The sequence below is a fragment of the Seriola aureovittata genome, chromosome 13 (assembly GCF_021018895.1).
Source record: "Seriola aureovittata isolate HTS-2021-v1 ecotype China chromosome 13, ASM2101889v1, whole genome shotgun sequence".
NCBI classification, from domain to species: Eukaryota; Metazoa; Chordata; class Actinopteri; order Carangiformes; family Carangidae; genus Seriola; species Seriola aureovittata.
In genome coordinates, this window is record NC_079376.1 from 2252846 (window position 1) to 2270201 (window position 17356).

The window sequence follows — 17356 nt, forward strand, 5'->3', positions numbered from 1 at the left end:
TCCTGCATGCTTTAACTCTGTCACCCCTCTCACACACACACACACACACACACACACACACACGTGTGTGTGTGTGTGTGTGTGTGTGTGTGTGAGAGAGAGAGAGAGAGAAAGTCAGCCACAAAAGAAAGCATTGAGTCGGTGAGTGCACGCGGTCGGTCACCTCCATGTTTTTTTCTCTCTGCCTTCATGTGTGTTGCAGTCTGATCTTTGAACCTGGTCTACAGCAGAAAGTCCTGCTGGATCAGTCAGACCACCTCAGGACTGCAGGACCGCGACTCCCCAAAACCAGCTCCACAGACAGGACCGCAACAACAACAACAACAACAATAAAACCCCCGATTCCTTCCCCCGACCCTGATGGACCTGATTCTGGACCTGGAACAAACTCCCCGGGAATCCTGATCTCAAGATCTTCCTCTAAAATGTTTCCACAGTAACTGAAATAGTCTTTTTTTTTTTTTTTTTTTTTAAACTAACTCTCAAAACTAGAGATGTTTAACTTAAGATGCTTTTTAACGTGCCTTTTGGCTTTTATTACAACATCCCAGAGTTCACATGTGACTGACGCGGGTGGACAGAGATTTCTGGAGAATATTTTACACTTTTATGGGGAAAATTCATCAATTTCAACGGAGCATCTGGAAGATTTCCTGCTGTTAATCTCAGCCAGAAGATCTCACTCAGTAACTGAAGAAAACCCGCTGGCAAACCAAGAGGTGAGCAGATTAATACTCACATTTATTGCTATTTCTATTATTTAAACCTCTTATTAAAGATTAATAAACTACAGAAATGGAATGTGCTCATAATTAATTTATTATAGGGTGTAACTGCCCTGCCCAAATTCTAAGGCTTGTTTATGACAAGATTAAACAAAGTCATAAATTAAATTAATCGCTTATTTAATTGTTTAATATGAACTTTTTTTGGTAATGCTTGAAACATTTTCTAGTATTACATCTAACTGGCTTATTTTTTGACCAAATACATGATCAATAATGAATATTTTATGTCAGTTCGATGTAAATAGATGTAATTAATGCATTTCAAGAGTCAATAATGCACTTAATATGTTGAAAAGCATTTTTATCTTGGATTAAACTTTATAATAACATTAAACTAACATGTATACACTTGAATATACATGTTTTCTGCTTCATGGTATATTTACAGATGCAATACAAAGCACAAAAGAAGGCAAAAATAAGAAATAGGAACGTTAAATACGCAGCAGGAAGAGATTTAGAGACAAAAGAGAGACTTAAAAACTATTGAAAGATGTCTGATAACGTCTCCCTGTCCTCCAGTGTCCCTCAGCAGAGCAGATCTTGTCCCACTTCGGGTTCAGTAATGTCAGTCAGCTGACTGTGGGACATCTGGGGAGGATCTGTCCCGCTGTGTTGACCCAGGTGCTGCTGCCCTCCTGCCCCTACACCACCCCCAAGACTGTGCCGCCTCTCGACTACACTGGTGAGTTGCTTCATCACAACTGCTGCAGGCCGCCCCGTTTATTTGTCAAGACCCCCGCAACTCAAATAATCCCCAGTTCACAGGGGTTTGTTTCCTTGAATTTGTCCCAGTGCTTTAGAGTTGCTGTATAAAATCAACAAATTAGTCAAATTTCACAAGGGGGCTGAAGAAGAATGTTTTATTTTAGTTTATTTATGCCGACACATTCACTGTTTTATCATCAGAGAGACATCATTGATAAACTCTTCTAGTCAAATAGCAAATAAACGTCTTTAAAATGAAGCTGATTAGTCACATGACACACTGACAGCAGAGGCTTAAAGCACGTTCTGATAAAACTCAGCCTCTGTTCTCTGACCATGTTTAACCCTCTGAGGTCGACAGATGTTTCCATTAATATCTTTGCGATATTAAAGCGCAGAAATATGTTGTTAACATCTGTAAACTCTCCACTTTCCGTTTCATATTCTTGCGAGATTGCAGGCGAGTAGAGTGATAGACAACACTTTGTATTTTAGGCTTTTACTCACATGTTGCACTATTTTTATGAACCTAAGACTTTGGTAAACCAATGTCAAGCACCAAAACAATCCATTCACATTAGTAAACGTTTGTTTTCACAAGAGATTTGAAGAATTAAAAATAAAAACTGGGCTTAAATCTTTCAGCATTTGGGCTAAAATATAATATATGTAATATTAGTAAAGAGGGTCTAAAAGAGGCTTCGTTATAGATGATAATTGTGATATAAAACACTTGGGTATCATCTTACATGCAAGTATCTTAAGAAATAATGTAGAAATTGAGAAAATACCTTTAAATTTAACTCAATATAATCATCATTTTAAGATGCTTCAGTTACTGGTCATGTGCTTTATCATCAGTCCCTCGATCTTTGTCTGACTCACAAGAGTTTCTATTATTTTGTCCATTATAACAATAAGGATAGATAACGGAAACACCTCTCTCTGTAGCTGCAGCACAAACTACATCTTCCAAAATGAGCCGAAAGTTGAATCAACACTTCTCTGGAACAGTTTCAACACAGACGCATCATTTCAACCTTTGCAAAGGGAGGACGGCATCAATTTTTATCTTGGCTCTTTACGTTCAGTTCAGCAGAAAAACCAGGCCTATAGAAACACTGTTCATGAGGTTAGTCAACTCAAACTGTGAGTCAGTCTTCGTCATGTCACTCCTCGCTGTCCTGGCAGGACTCACGGAGCCACTGACCTCTCAGATTCACCGTCAAACCCTCCTCCTCGGTGCTGTTGACACAGTTACAGCCAACTGTGACTGTTGTTCGCTCTCATGTCCGCGGTGCATGCTGTTTCCTCCTCTGGCCTTCTCAACACAATCTCTCCTCTGCAAATAAATAGCCTTGTGTTTTTTGTTGTCGTCTGACAAAGAAATGTCTGGCATGAGTTTTTGAAGACGTGACTCTGCTCAATTAACGGCAGGAAAACAAACACGAGCCGTGACTTCACGTGCTCGTAGATACATTTAGTGATATCCTATTTTAAAGAGGTGCAATTGTTCCCCACTTTTAGTTTCTGCCACACAGGAAAAGTAATGTGTATTAGCCACTAGCAACACATGCTTGGCCCCATGCTAATGCTAGCTGCTAGCCACCATAATGGAGATGGATTATATACAGTAGTAGTTGAGTCATGTATATATATATATGTATATGCATATACTTTTCTACAGTTATTTAACAGGGTTTTTCCAGTATTTTCAGCCACAGCTGTCTGAGCTGGGTTTTCTTGCCCTGAGTCGAGTCTCTCAGGCTGTAGTTACTTTTAGCTCGTGCACCAACCCCCAGCTCCTCTGTTGTTATTGGGTTTAGCGTCTGCTAACCTTGTGAACAGAGGTGGGATTTTTAATGTTGTCTGAGAGGAAGTCCTGCCTCCGAGACTCAGCTCAGGGCAGAAAAAGTCTAAGGATCTTCCCTTCAATCCTCTGCAGTGATTTAGCAAATGTTTGGTTTATAGAAATAAAGAAATCCTCTGGTGCACTGGAAGTGACATATTTTACAGTTTTACAGCAGTTTGTTTCTAATAAACGACAAATACAAACAAGAACTTAAACCACATCAACAGAAAATCCCAGAAAGATGGTGGATTGATGTCACCAAACTCAGAAAAACCAGAGCCTCTAGGACTCTGGTGGTTTCTGATGATAGAAGAATAATAGCTGTTCATGCTCTCTTTCCTGACAGTGTGGGGTTACGGGTTTCTGGCCGTCACTGTGATCAACCTCGCGTCTCTGCTCGGCCTCCTGCTGATTCCCTTCACCAAAAAATCCTACTTCCCCAAAGTGCTGACCTACTTCATCGGCCTGGCCATCGGGACGCTCTTCTCCAATGCTGTACTTCAGCTCATACCAGAGGTGTGTAAGAGACGGAGACTAAGTTAGATGAAGCCGATCATCAGGAAAGTCGTTTTGAATTGAAAAAAGATGTTTTATTTTAAAATAAACAAAAGATAAATGCTGATATTCTTCTGTTAATCCACAGGCTCTGGGGTTCGATCCCAAAGCAGATAACTACGTGGCGAATGCAGTTGGAATATTCGGCGGGTTTTACCTGCTTTTCTTCGTGGAGAAAGTCCTGAAAATGGCTCTCGGGGTGGAGCATGATGTAAGTTAACAGAGCAGTGTGATTATTAGGTGCAAAGCACTTGTTCTTTTATTACAAAGTCATTCATCATGTTATCATGTTTCAGTTGTAAATCTGCCAGCGATTAGCTCTGGTTTATTGGCTAATTTAGCTTCTAATTGCTGACTACCATGAGGACATCAAACTTCATCTTAGTCATGTTACAGTCATTTTTACAGGATCAAGGTCGCTGGTGTCAAGTATTGTGACCTTCTCCAGGTAGAAAAATGAATCAGACCCATACCGGGGCCACATGTTTGTTCTGGCCCAGTGTACACCACGGTTCCACGGCCCGAATCTGGCCCATGTACAGCCTGATTGTTAGATGCCGCTTCCACAATTCTGGCGCACACACAGAAAATCTTGCAGCTGTCAGACAACATCGGAGGATTACAGCCAGAATCTGCCCTCATGTGGAAGTATATGGGCCGGACTTGGGGCGGAGGACCCGGGTGTATGTTGGGCCAGAAGCTTCATTTTGCTGTGTGGGTCAGTAAAGACAAGAAGCATGTGATTACATAGAATCCTAACATTGTTAAATATGAAGAATGAAGCTCAGCTTTTCAATAACCCCTCGTAAAACTCCACTGAAATATAACATGTTCACTTTTTAGCTCTAGTGTCAGAAACACCAGTAACAGGAAATAAATAAACTATGTGATGAAGAAGTAACAGAAAAAGCCAAATTTTGCTAAGCAGAGCTGTGATGAGGATGAGGATGGTGTAGTGGTCCTGAAGCTTCTGGTATGGAGGTTAAAGATCCTGATTGTGTCTGTCGTCTCCTCAGCACGGCCACAGCCACTTCACTCCTGCAGAGCCGCCTCAGGAAAACTCCCTTCACAACGGAGACGTCATGGAGAAGAAGGACTCCATCATCTTGACCAGCATCAGCACCGTCTCCGTAGACAAGAGCAGCCCGAGCCCGGACCTTCCTCACGCCAACGTGACACCTTCCCAGGTACCAAACACGCTCCTCTTATCTATAACGCTATTATCTATAATAGAATAGGATAGAGTGGTACCTGCTGGGAAATGATCAACTGTGTCTGCGCACATGTCACATTAACCTACACAGCCGGTGCAACCTTGTACTCCCTGATCTTTTATCTAATGAGTAGCTCAGCGTGGAGAGATAAGCTTGTAAAAACAGTGAGTCTTCCCTGAAATCTTATCTGAAGTAACTGTGTGCTTGATAGAGATTTGCTGTCCACCACAGTCCTCTATCACAGACACACCCGACCGAATCCATCAAGGGCTGTTATTGGATTGAGTGTCATTTAAAATCTTAATCAGTCACAAGGGTGTGAGTTTCACAGTCATACATAAAAAAAATAAAAGATAAAAAAAAAAAATCTCCATAGAAGATGAAACAACAAGAACAGTGGTGGTGTTTTGACGTCTTTAGTTTTTCCGCCGCTCTGAGATTCAGTTTTTGCTCCTTTATTGAGCCGTTATCGGTGACGCAGGCCGATTAGAGCCGCTGTTAATGTTTAACGCTGAAATCTCTTGTGTCATATGGAGGAGTCTGGCTTTCTGAAGGGATCAAAAATACTAAACAAACAGACGTGAAGCCGGCGCTGACGCTCGGATCCCTCCTCTGCCGCTAAAAGCTGGGATTGTCCGAGTCGAGCACAAAGGCTCCTTGTTTGGCCGCGGCTGAGAGAAGGGCCGTTTTGTCACCGCAGAGTATCTTCAACCAGATCGCCATGGCTCTGTTTATGTCCACCCTGTTCTCTGGTTCCCCATTAACAAACACTCGTGCCTTTATATTCGTAATTTAAGAGTTCTGTTGCAAACGCAGCACATTTCCTGTACTGTCTTTTACATTTTGTCGACCCAGGATTTGTTGTTTTACGTCACACGTCTTTATTTTTTAGCCGTGGCTCTTTGGACGGTCGGTGTTGTGGAGACATTCACAGGATGAATCCTCCTGACTCTGTGTGAAATGTCTCAACAGCCACTAAACCTAGTGCAGACGTTCATCTGCACCACAGGATGAACTGTAATAACTTTAAAAAGAAACTCTACTACGTGAACTAATGACATTCTCTCAGCTTCATTTGCGCCAGAATGATAAATCACCGAGATAGATTTGAAATCATTTAGAAACAGTGTCACCGTTTCTCCTCCAGAGAAAACTGACAAGTTCATTTTTTAGCTGCAAAATGATCCACTAAGTAAAAATCACAGACACAATCCTGAACAAACAACAAACCTCTACATGTAAGAGATTAGCATCAAGATTGTTGTGGCTAACAGCATCAGCCTCAGAGATCCAGTATCTATCAGTCAATCCTCAGTTTTAGCTTGTGTTTAGTGATAATTATGTGAACGTGCTAAAGTGATGAGCTGCTAAACATCAGATGATGTTAGCCTTTAGCTCAAAGCACTGCAGTGCCCAGGCAGACGGCTGCTAGCATGGCTGTAGACTTGAAACCTATTTCTGAATTATGACTGAGCAATATGCAAAAACAATAATAATCAGATTGTGACATGAGTTACAATTCCAGTTAGAGTCGTCATTTTTATATTTCACTTTGTCAGATTGAGATTCTGATAATATTTACATGAATTGTTCAGCCCAGTTCTGAGTGCGGTAAGAATAGCTTCGTCACTGCAGTTCAGGTTCAACATGAGGAGTGTTTCGCAGTCAGAACTGTTGCCCTCTTGTTTGTAATATTGATGAGATTAATGTGTTAACAAAGTATTGATCAGGTGCAAAATGTTCAACTTTGTCCTTCGTATTCTGGATGATTTGAACTTTGGGTTTTAAACACAGAGGTATCGTTGTGTGTTATCTTTGTGGCTCATATGTCATTATTTACATACGACTCTTCTTCAGTGAAATCACGCTCCTTTAACCCGTCTCGTCTCTCCTCAGAGCGTCAAGGGGTCAGGCGTGATGTGCCACTGGCTGCGTGGGCGGCACATCACCAGCATCAAGACGGTGGCGTGGATGATAACGCTGAGCGACGCGCTGCACAACTTCATCGACGGCCTGGCGATCGGTGCGTCGTTCACCGTGTCGGTACTGACGGGGTTCAGCACTTCAACTGCTATCGTGTGTGAGGAGTTTCCCCATGAGCTGGGTGAGTGGCCATCAGCATTTAACCTCCTCATTACAAGCACACGCTGTGCAGCCAAACACTGTGTAAACCCACAGAACTTTACTTTAAGTTATTGTGGAGATCCCAAAGTTACAAAAGAGACCAGATATGTCAACGATTAATCAATATTGTGACGTTCAGGATTTTTTCCATTTGATGGCACGGTGCAGTGAAGACAAAACAAACATCTCTGATACTGTGGAATAAGATGATTCATCCATCCCTACAGCTGCTGGAAGAGAAATCAAAGGGTGAAATTGGCTTTAAAAGGGTTAAAAGCAGATTATTTATTCTCACTCAAACTCAAAACGCCTTTAAGAATCAATGATCTTTATCGGCCTCTGCTGACAGGCGGCAGAATTGCACCAAAAATGTGTCTTTTCCAAGACTGTCCTCATCTCTGTGTCTTCAAAAGGAAAATGCAATGGATTGTCTTGTCACTTTAGAGGCAAGACAGAGATGTATTGTATTAAAGAGAAGAAGGAAAATGTTTATGGGTGAAACTGCTTCAGTTTTTATGCTCCGAGCCGCTGGAACAATCTTAAATCTAAACTGAAAACTCTGGTTTGCTGCTCTTAATTTACCATTTTATTTTACTTTTATTCCTTATTTGTTATTTTTTAATCACATTTTATTCCTACTTTTTAATAGTTTTAAATTTAACACCTTTTTACTGATCATTATCGGTCTTAATTATTTTATTTTCTTAATGGTTTTTTAATTAATACATATCATTTATCAGTTTTAAATGTTTTATCTTTGCACTATCCACATAGTTTTTGTGGTTGCAGCTTCCTGGATAAGTCGCGCTCGGTGCGGCTCATTGTGCTTCCACCTGGAATCAAATGTGCTGTATAAATAAAGTTTTACTTCTTTGTCACACAAAGAGTGGAATCAGTGAGCGGGTGTTGTTGGGAGCTTCATTAAACTTCAAACCTTTGGAAAAAAGAAATACACAGTATACATGTGTTATAGTATATTTCACTTCTTTCTACAGGTAGGAGTATAATTAGTAGAAATAATCTGAGAATCTTTGTTATTAACACCAACAGTTATTATATATCATCACATGATGCCTGTTCCTCTTCACTGTGTCAGAGTTGTGTTTTCCTTCTCTGTGCAGGCGACTTCGTGATCCTCCTGAACGCAGGTATGAGCATCCCTCAAGCCATTTTCTTCAACCTGCTGTCGGCGGTGTCGTGTTACGTCGGCCTCGTGTTTGGAATCCTGCTCGGGAGCAACGTTGCCCCCAATGCAATCTTCGCCATCGCAGGAGGAATGTTCCTGTATATCGCACTGGCAGACATGGTGAGTTAGATTACACTGGCGGAGGATACTGGAAAAAAAGAAATCCAGCATTTTTCTGTCTGAAAATGTTTGTGTCTGTGTCTGTACTTTTTTTATAATAACCCCATAATCCCATGAAAAGACCAGAGTTTCTAAACTTCTCCACTCTGTCTATTTAAAGAGGCTAGCAGCCATATTTTAATACCAATGTGTAAAATGATGATATAAAAACAATCTAACAATAACTGACTTCAAGTGATTCCTTAATTATAAGACTAATAAGGAGAAATCATTATAAATGAACATTTTAAGGAATCCTTAAGGGTGTTTTGTGCAACTGTTATTTTAAGGAAACCTTAACTCAGGCTTAATTTGAGGTGTTTTGTGCAACATTTGTGGCCAGAAACATTCCTCATTAATTTTGCTCTTTATCTGCCGAGTGTGTAGACAGACATTTTTTTCCTATCACATTCACCATATAGTAAATGGTGATAATACAGTTTGTCAGTGATGTGTTTACAGCTTGTTGTGCTGCCCTCAAGTGGCCAAAAGAATAAATTGATACTGGTGTAAAATTAATCAAAAATATACAGTAATTAAAAAAGGTTCAGAAATGTTCTGAAATAAAACATAAATTTAAAATGATACAAAGACCCCATCATCAATCATTTCGTGTTTCTATGAGCTGAGAGAACTTTAAGCAGTTGCTTTATTTGATTTATTTTACAGATGATAAATATGCTGGAAAACAAGCCTAACTTTATGGAGGAGAAAAATGTTATTAATGAATTCACAACCTTAAAGTTTTATATTGTGAGTGAGGGGACGTACAAAGGAAACACAGGGATCAGCTGACAGTATGAAAAACACGAGTCTTATCCTTTTTGTTACGGCTCTTTTTTTATTCCCATCTGGCCAATTTGTATATTTTCTAAAATGCAAAAACTCGAATGCAAAAATAATGTCGACTTTCTGTTTCATTACTTCCCACTATGTGGCCTGTTGAACAATCAGACCAGTGTATATTGTGTGTTAAAGGATTGTGTATGAGAGAGATATCTGATTGTCATTGTTCATCACAGTTTCCAGAGATGGACAGCATCGCACGAGAACAGAAAAGAACCTCCGACAAGATCGTCTTCTTCCTGATCCAGAACGCGGGGCTGCTGACCGGGTTCATCATCATACTGCTGATCACCATGTTTGCAGGGGAGATCAATCTGGGTTAGAAGGGGAGGAAAACACAAACTGGAAATAAATATAGTTAATGAGCTGCTTCCATTTCTGCTCTCAGCTCCCTCGGCTGGGCAGGAAAGTGAATGTAAAGTGAATGTTTTGTACAAACAAAACTAAATGTTTAAAGGAAAAATGATGCTTTTTTTTTTATGTTTTGACTATCAGTTTAGTGGAACATTTATTCCATAAAAAGGGAAAATCTTTACAATCATTTGATGTATTAGATCTAGAAAAATTTGTTTTAAGGAGACAATAAATTATTTTTTCAGTCTTCATATATTGTGGAATATCTCACATTTATTATACCTCAGAGTCGCTGCATTGTGACGTAACACATGTTCTGTTATTGTGACAACAGTCATTGTTCTGGCTGTTATGGCAGCAGAGTTTGACCTGTGTGTTTTGTGACCTCTTTGACCTTCACTGACTATTTTTCAAGGTTGTATAGCTGTTTAGAGTTTTTTGTTTGTATGTTTTACAAAATGTGTTTCAAATTTTAGACACTCAAAAAAATGTTAAGGTTTCGATGACACCTGTGGGAAGGATTGCATCTCATTGTTTACGCTCTTGTAGGTCGAAATACAACATTAATGATATTAATATTGATTTTTCCAAGTCATATACAAAAGAAGAATCAACATACACAAACACACACCCAAGAGGCTACAATGAACTTTCAAAATATAAAATAATCAACCATAAGGAATACAAAAAAGAAAAAACAACAACTATTCCACAGAAAAATTGAATATAAAGGATTTTGCAAAATTATGTTTATGTTTAATTTAAATTTATTTAGACGAGTCCTTTTTTGGATGGATAATAATGGATGGAATGTATACAGTTACTTTTTCTGATCTCTAAAAATATTCAAATAAAACAAGGGCTCACAAACCAAAAAGTACTGATCCAACAAAACAATAAAAAATAAATAAACAACTGGCTATATAATTAAATACTGTCTTGTTTCTATATGGTAACAACAAAATAATTAACTCTCAAATTAATAGTACATACACATTTACACCATAATAAGTAAAATAATATAATATAATATAATATAATATTTAGTTTTTAATATTTAGTGACGTATCTACATTTAATGTAGAAACAACTTTATGCAGACAGTTAGTCAGCCAATTAACAGGAAGTGGCTTAAGATGCATTCATGTCACACCGCACAACCCGTAATTATCTACATCCATTGGCAAATTACCAGCAGCCGAGTGGCAAAAACACGTAACACTTCACATCTTCCTCCTAGTTGTAACTTTGACTCACGTATATCGAGAACTGTTGACAGGCACTTGGTGAGATCATAAGTTTGAACAAACCTGTGTTACATATAATGAATTCCCCAGGCGGAACTGATTTGTCTTTTCTTTTTCCCCTTCTCTCGACTCTCCCCTGAACGCAGCATGTCCGAGCTGATGGGTAACAGTCGCAGACAAACGAAATGAGACGATTTTGAGTTTCTGTTAACTTTGCTTCTCTCTTCACATTCCGACTCCACCTTGAATCGTCCAGACAAAACAGGTAAGTCGTGTTAATTTTTTTTTTTTTTTTAGTCCTACAGGAATCTCAAAGAGATTTTGGACTTCGATCGGCAGCTTTGTGATGCTAACACTGATGCTAGCTGCTGTTAGCTAATCAGTGGAATTAAAGTCTTGTCCGTTTATATTTTCCTCACAGGAGACACGTATTTTATTGAACATTGGTTTGAACATTGGTTTGTTTAATGCTGGATGTTTACTTGCACTAGTTGGACAAATGGCTAACAGATTACGGATTACTAACGTTGCCTGGTTTACCGTAAAAAATCGTTAAAAGTGACTCATGTGATTTACCTTGTCGGTGTGAGGGTCACTGTGGCCAGAGGTGAAAGATTCATCTTTACTGCAGTGGAGGAAGTAAAAGCACTGCATTTCTACTTTGAAATAAAAGTACTCCTGTAATGTGAACTGATATATTACATTAAACTACAATATTAATACATGTGCATCAGTGTGGAAGCAGCATTTTCCTGTTGTGCACATCTCCAATGATAAATCTGACACACTAATGTGTTTTCTGATTTATTTTTATTTTTGTGCGCGTGTGAAATATCGGATGCCATTTAAATGTAACTATGTGAGACGTTCAGAGAGGAAATGTCTCTTTTTAGGGAACTGCAAACAAAAAAATGTCACATGACACAAAGGTTGTATTGCGTTGCCTTTTATTAGTTCATGTGTTTTTAATATAGAATTTAGGTCTGAACAGTGACTACTAACTAAAGCTGTTAAATAAATATATTTTGGAGTTCAAAAAGTACAATGTTTTGCTCTGAATTGTTGTGGAGTAGAATTATCAAGTAACATAAAATGGAAATACTCATACAGAAACATACATTATGTAAAAGGAAAGTAAGCAGTAAATTATCTGTGTTTTACAGTCCACTTGACCTACTTACAATTACAACCTTTGAACTGTGGCAGTACTTGTTTTACAGCAGATATTTTGACTTGTCATAGGGAGAAAAAAGCGCAGGTGTTAATTAAACATTAACAATGACTCTCTTCTATTCAAGATGTCCCAACAATTCATGACGTTGTGACAGTGAGTCAGCATAAACAATAACAGGAACCAGAACCAGAAGCAGCTGAGGAGAATTAGTCATCATCCATTTTTATATTTAACTGATAAATCTGTGATCAGCCGCGATCAGATGATTTATCATCCTGGTGCTTCTCAGCTAATTTTATGATCTGCATGTAAAATCACTGTCTGCAAAGTCAATGCGAAACACTGCAGCTGTCAGATTAATGGATTCAATGTACACGGTTTCCACTGCAAGTGAATCTCTATGAACTGGATCGTGAAAGTGTTGAAAGATATGATTTTAAAACAGCGTCACCTGAGTAGTGACAAGTTTATTTATCACCAGTCTGGATGTTTTTATGTTATGGGTTGTGTAAAGAAAATTAATATCAGCTGATCATTTTCTGAATTTTTTTTAAACTTAAAATATTAATACTGACATTGGACTCAAAAATCCTGTACCAGACTACAATAAAAGTATTTGAATGATTTTAACCTAAATGGGGAATATGCCCACAAATGGTTAATATCTTTACTTAATAGAATACTGAGACGAACTGATTATAAGTTGATTATCTGTTGAATTAATTAATTTCTATTAGTTTTTACTGTTGTGTCATACCTTTTTAAAATGGTCTCTCCCACATGGGATTACATTACATACAATAATGTGAAATACTTCCTGTGACTGACATTTATTTTCCAAATGAAAAACAAATTATCGAAGCATTTTTTTCTGAATGACCTCACATTGTCAAACAGTCACATCCATAAGAAAGTGATATTTGTTAGTTTAACTGAACAACCTCTTTCTGGTGTTACAATAGAAAACAACGTGCATTTCATTTCCTACGTCATTTAACTGGCATAACTGACAAAGCCGATCTTTCAGTACCAACATGAGGTCCCATTTCCAAATGTAATGGTAAGATACCACATCTCAGTTGGCCACTCAGAGATCGTTACTTTCTAAACAGATTAAATTTCAATCTAATTTTCAGTACTGAACAAATTTTTCTCTTATTCCAAGTTTCATCAGTCTGTTTTTCTTTAAACAACTCAAAAACAAAATCTTTAATCAAACCAATTTTAGCTCGTTCTTTCAAAGATCCTCACACCCTGCCCTACAAGTAGTGTGCATATACTGCCTCTGTTAACAGATCAATTAGGAGACCGATTATTTAAATGTGAGTACAGTTTGGAGACATAGGGACAGGCTTTAGCACAGAAACAAGACAGAAGGACAAAGGAATGATTATATGATTGCTAACCTACTGACCTGGTCATTTCCTCTCACATTTTATCTCCTGTGTAATTGTAAATCAGAGCCATGGCTAATATTCAGATCCGGAAATTTCGGGATGACGACGCCGAGGCAGTGAAGGAGATCTTCACCCTGGGGATGAGCGAGCACGTGCCTTCGTCCTTCATGCACCTTCTGAAACAGCCGCTGACCCAGATGGTGCTCATGTGCATGTTCTGCGCTCTCATGACCAGCTCCAAGTCCTTCCTGCTTCCCATCCTGGCCGTCACCCTGTCCCTGGCCGGAGCCCGGCAGTTTGTCGTCTACATGTTCAACAGATACATCGAGACCTCCCTGAGGAAGGACCTCAACGACATCAGTGAGACCTACCTGAAGCAGAAGGACTCGTGTTTTTGGGTGGCTGAAAGCGACGGGCGCGTGGTCGGCACGGTGGCGTGCCTCCCTGCTGAGAATGCGCCTGAGTGCTTGGAGCTGAAACGCATGTCCGTGTGCCGCAGTCACCGCGGGATGGGCATCGCTAAGGCTCTGTGTCGGACAGTGGGTGATTTTACACGTGACAGGGGTTACGCAGCAGTCGTCCTGTACACGTCTGTGGTGCAGACAGATGCCCAGAAGCTGTATGAGCACATGGGCTACGAGAAGATAAGAGAGTTTGTTGTTCCTGAGGTTCCTGCCAAAATCATGAACTTCACTCTGTTTGAGTACAGACTGGATTTACACAGAGACGGGAAAAGGGGATTGAAACTGACATAAAGACTTTGTGAGATTCCATGGCAACTGTATCATCCATTCATTCAGTTTAAGTTTTCCCAGCATGCATTGCACTTACGGCAACTAAACACTCAGGACGGCACAGTGCCCACATGAGGAACTGTTTTTTCCACACACTTGCAGTACAAGGTCAGGCTTGTTTTCTCTTGTTACACATACACAAATATTCATTATTGTTTTCCGAACGTGTCTTTAAAATATAACATGTAATATTAGTTTAGGAAAGTCTGCGATGTCCATGGTTTCTGTTGATTGAGCTTCTTGAAAGTCCTTTTGATTATTTCAGTTTGTGAAAAATTCCATTAGTTTTTACATGATGCTTCAAATAAAATCATAAGTCTCAAGTTGCTCCTATCATTTTGTAAGATTCATTATTTTCTTGGGACAATTAGGGATGCACGGGTCGGATACTTGGTCTTATTAAAGTGAAACTCAACAGATTTTACACATCAAAGTTCTTTGTGTCTCCAGGATGAGATGCGTGAAATCTGATACTAGCATAACAAACCAAATCTCTAACCAAACATTCTGTGATTGAGTTGCATTGTGGGTAATAATGTGGGCACCAGATTTTGACAAGGAAGAAGAATGTGTGGAATAAAAAAAGACAATATCTCTTTTTCTTGGTTGAAGAATTAGTAAAACGATAATTTTCTATTATCAAAATAGCTGCTGATTAATTATTTGTGGATAGAATAATTGACTTATTGATTAACTGTTGCAGTAGGCAGGATACTGTTTCATGTCAATCAAAATCTGCTTCTCCCAAATATGAATTTTTACAATTTTCAAACATTTTTTTTGCTGTGTGAGACATACTTCATCTTTTCACCTAAAAATACACCCACATCTTCAGTTCCCTTTTTTTCCTGCTGGTGAGTTTTGGGATGTGGTCGGGGAACTGCTTCAGCTCGGGGTTTTTTTTTTTTGTTGTTGTCTGTGTGTGCAAATAGTCTGAAACAGAACCGCAAAGCTTCACATTCTTTAACCACAGTCGTGCTGCTGGAGGCCTCAGAGAGTCTGGCACCTGTTCAAGCAGAGATGAAGGAAGAACAAGGCCTTTCTTTATGAGAGCCAGAGGAAGGTCGTGTCCACGGGGTGAAAGAAACCTGAGGTGCTGATGTGGGGGTTTGTTGGTTGGACGTTCAGCAGAGGTTGTTGTTTATTTTTTCATTACAGATCTAATGAATATCTCAGTTTCACATCTAATTTGTGATTTTAAATGAGGATACAAGAAAAGTTTCCGCTGTCAACTTTATTGTCCCGCATGTTATGTTTAGGAAAAAAAGGTGAAACGCAGAAAACAAACTAAAATAAAAAATATTAAAATGTTTCAAACATATTGCTCAAACCTCACACACAAACTACATGAGTGGAATTACCTTGATTACCAACACGACTTTGTTTTCTAACGTCTTTTTTCATTTGGTTTATTTTATTTTTTATTTTATTTATTAATTTTTTACATAATAGCTTAATTTACCTACACTGGTACTTTGCTATCTTAATTTAAAAAGAGAAATATGGTGTCTCATGTAAAGAAGACATAACATTTTTCCAGGAAATTGCTCTTTTTGTATAAAATTAGTTTCAAATAAGAATATATTGCAAAAAAAAAAAAAAAAAAAATACCTGTATTTTAACTTTAATACAAGTTGACTACTGACTGGTGAATACAATAATTCAACTTAAAATATTTATAGTGGGATTGCAGTGTTAAAGATTTCACCGGGCTCCTTGGTGGTTGTCGGGCGGGCCGGGTCAGGCAGCAGCTCGGACACCTCAGGACGGATGTGTCCGGTCGGAACCTCCATGGATGGATGTAGCCTGTCAGGGACGAAGCTGAGCGGTTAGCCGGATTTTAAGACACAGACAGGTAAGATTTAGCTCTCATTTCTCTCTGAAACCAATGGGGATAAAGTCAACACACATTTACACACCTGTCTTGAAATATATATGTGTGTGTCTTTTTAAAATTAACCCGATAAGTGGCTTTTTTTTTTTAAAAGAAGAAATTCAGACCCGAAGCTAACGGCTAACGCTGCTAGCAGCTGGTGAGGGAGTGTCCCACTGACAGCACCAGACATCAGCGTCAGAAATGATGGTTTTAATGCCAGTTATTGCTGTTAAAACACAATATTTGCACATTAAAACTACTAATTATGGAGTCAACACCGTTACGAACATTTAATGAGCTTTGGTTGGCGGTTGAGAAGACAGTGTGGGTCCGGATAGCCAGTCCTTAACAGGATCATTAGGCTCTGGGTTCATTTTAATTAATTAATCTCAAATCTAGATAGTTTTCATCCAATTATCTCAATTTGTCAGGAGGAAATGTCACGTCAGGCTGCAGCCACACCCAATGCTGTGATTTTTTTATATGATTCCCACCAGACATAACAGGCAAAAAAATGTGAAATAAAGGATAATAACATTATATCTGGTCAATGAGGCAGTGGGGTTTGTTGGGAGCAGTGGTCTCTAGACTGTGAACACACTAGATGGCACCAAATTACAGATTTAACATCTCTATGACACATTTAGACCCACAGACATGTTTAATTTACACTAAAATGATGTTTTGTTTACAATTTCTGTGTGTAATTTGATGCTAATTTGATGCACAATGGAATGAACTGACTCTGGCCCTGTTTTCTATGGATGACCTATTTTTCCTTCATGCATGGCATAATGATGAGACCAGGCCTGAATATCATTAGCATGCACCTAGTGAAAATGAAGCCTATTGCATAATTAGGTAATGTTTATCCACTATAAGTGGGGTTGCAGTTTAAGTAATTAATCACCTGATTTTTCCAATAATCAATTGTTTCGTTAAAGAAAAATGGTGTCAAAAATAATGAAAATGCCCGTCACAATTTCCTACAGCCCCGGGGGGGATTTCTTCAAATAGTTATATAGTTCTAAACCTAAAGATATTTACTGTGATTCACAGAAATATTAAACATAGAAAATCAG

At 38.9% G+C, this 17356-nt stretch overlaps 3 protein-coding genes across 4 annotated transcripts in view; all 3 read left to right on the forward strand.

Moving 5' to 3' along the window:
- The first annotated feature begins 10 nt into the window (after positions 1–10).
- Positions 11–10039, forward strand: slc39a8 (solute carrier family 39 member 8). Of its 2 annotated transcripts, none has more exons than XM_056394167.1 (9): positions 11–141; positions 228–719; positions 1311–1473; positions 3695–3864; positions 3992–4114; positions 4920–5090; positions 7014–7221; positions 8363–8547; positions 9609–10039. In XM_056394167.1, the coding sequence occupies exons 2-9, from the start codon at positions 495–497 to the stop codon at positions 9753–9755; spliced, it is 1392 nt and encodes a 463-aa protein (XP_056250142.1). In that variant the 5' UTR covers positions 11–141; positions 228–494; the 3' UTR covers positions 9756–10039. The 2 variants fall into 2 exon arrangements, with proteins under 2 accessions (XP_056250142.1, XP_056250143.1); XM_056394168.1 differs by having other exon boundaries at positions 64–141; positions 231–719.
- Positions 10040–11123: 1084 nt separating this feature from the next.
- On the forward strand, positions 11124–14731 carry nat8 (N-acetyltransferase 8). Its single transcript, XM_056394170.1, has 2 exons — positions 11124–11298; positions 13669–14731. Exon 2 carries the CDS (start codon positions 13673–13675, stop codon positions 14357–14359), a length of 687 nt encoding a protein of 228 aa, XP_056250145.1. The 5' UTR covers positions 11124–11298; positions 13669–13672; the 3' UTR covers positions 14360–14731.
- A 1395-nt stretch (positions 14732–16126) lies between these two features.
- The window catches only part of dctn1b (dynactin 1b), a 54798-nt gene continuing 53568 nt past the window's right edge, over positions 16127–17356 (forward strand). Inside the window, exon 1 of the mRNA XM_056394154.1 lies at positions 16127–16253. The gene's annotated coding sequence lies outside the window, so the exon portion shown is untranslated. The remainder of the gene's footprint in view (positions 16254–17356) is intronic.

Bases quoted from the DNA above. Each gene is read 5' to 3' on its own strand.
- slc39a8 (XM_056394167.1), top strand. From the start codon at position 495: ATGTTTAACTTAAGATGCTTTTTAACGTGCCTTTTGGCTTTTATTACA. The intron at 720-1,310 runs GTGAGCAGATTA...CCTGTCCTCCAG, and splicing joins ACCCGCTGGCAAACCAAGAG to TGTCCCTCAGCAGAGCAGAT. The intron at 3,865-3,991 runs GTGTGTAAGAGA...GTTAATCCACAG, and splicing joins TACTTCAGCTCATACCAGAG to GCTCTGGGGTTCGATCCCAA.
- nat8 (XM_056394170.1), top strand. From the start codon at position 13,673: ATGGCTAATATTCAGATCCGGAAATTTCGGGATGACGACGCCGAGGCA.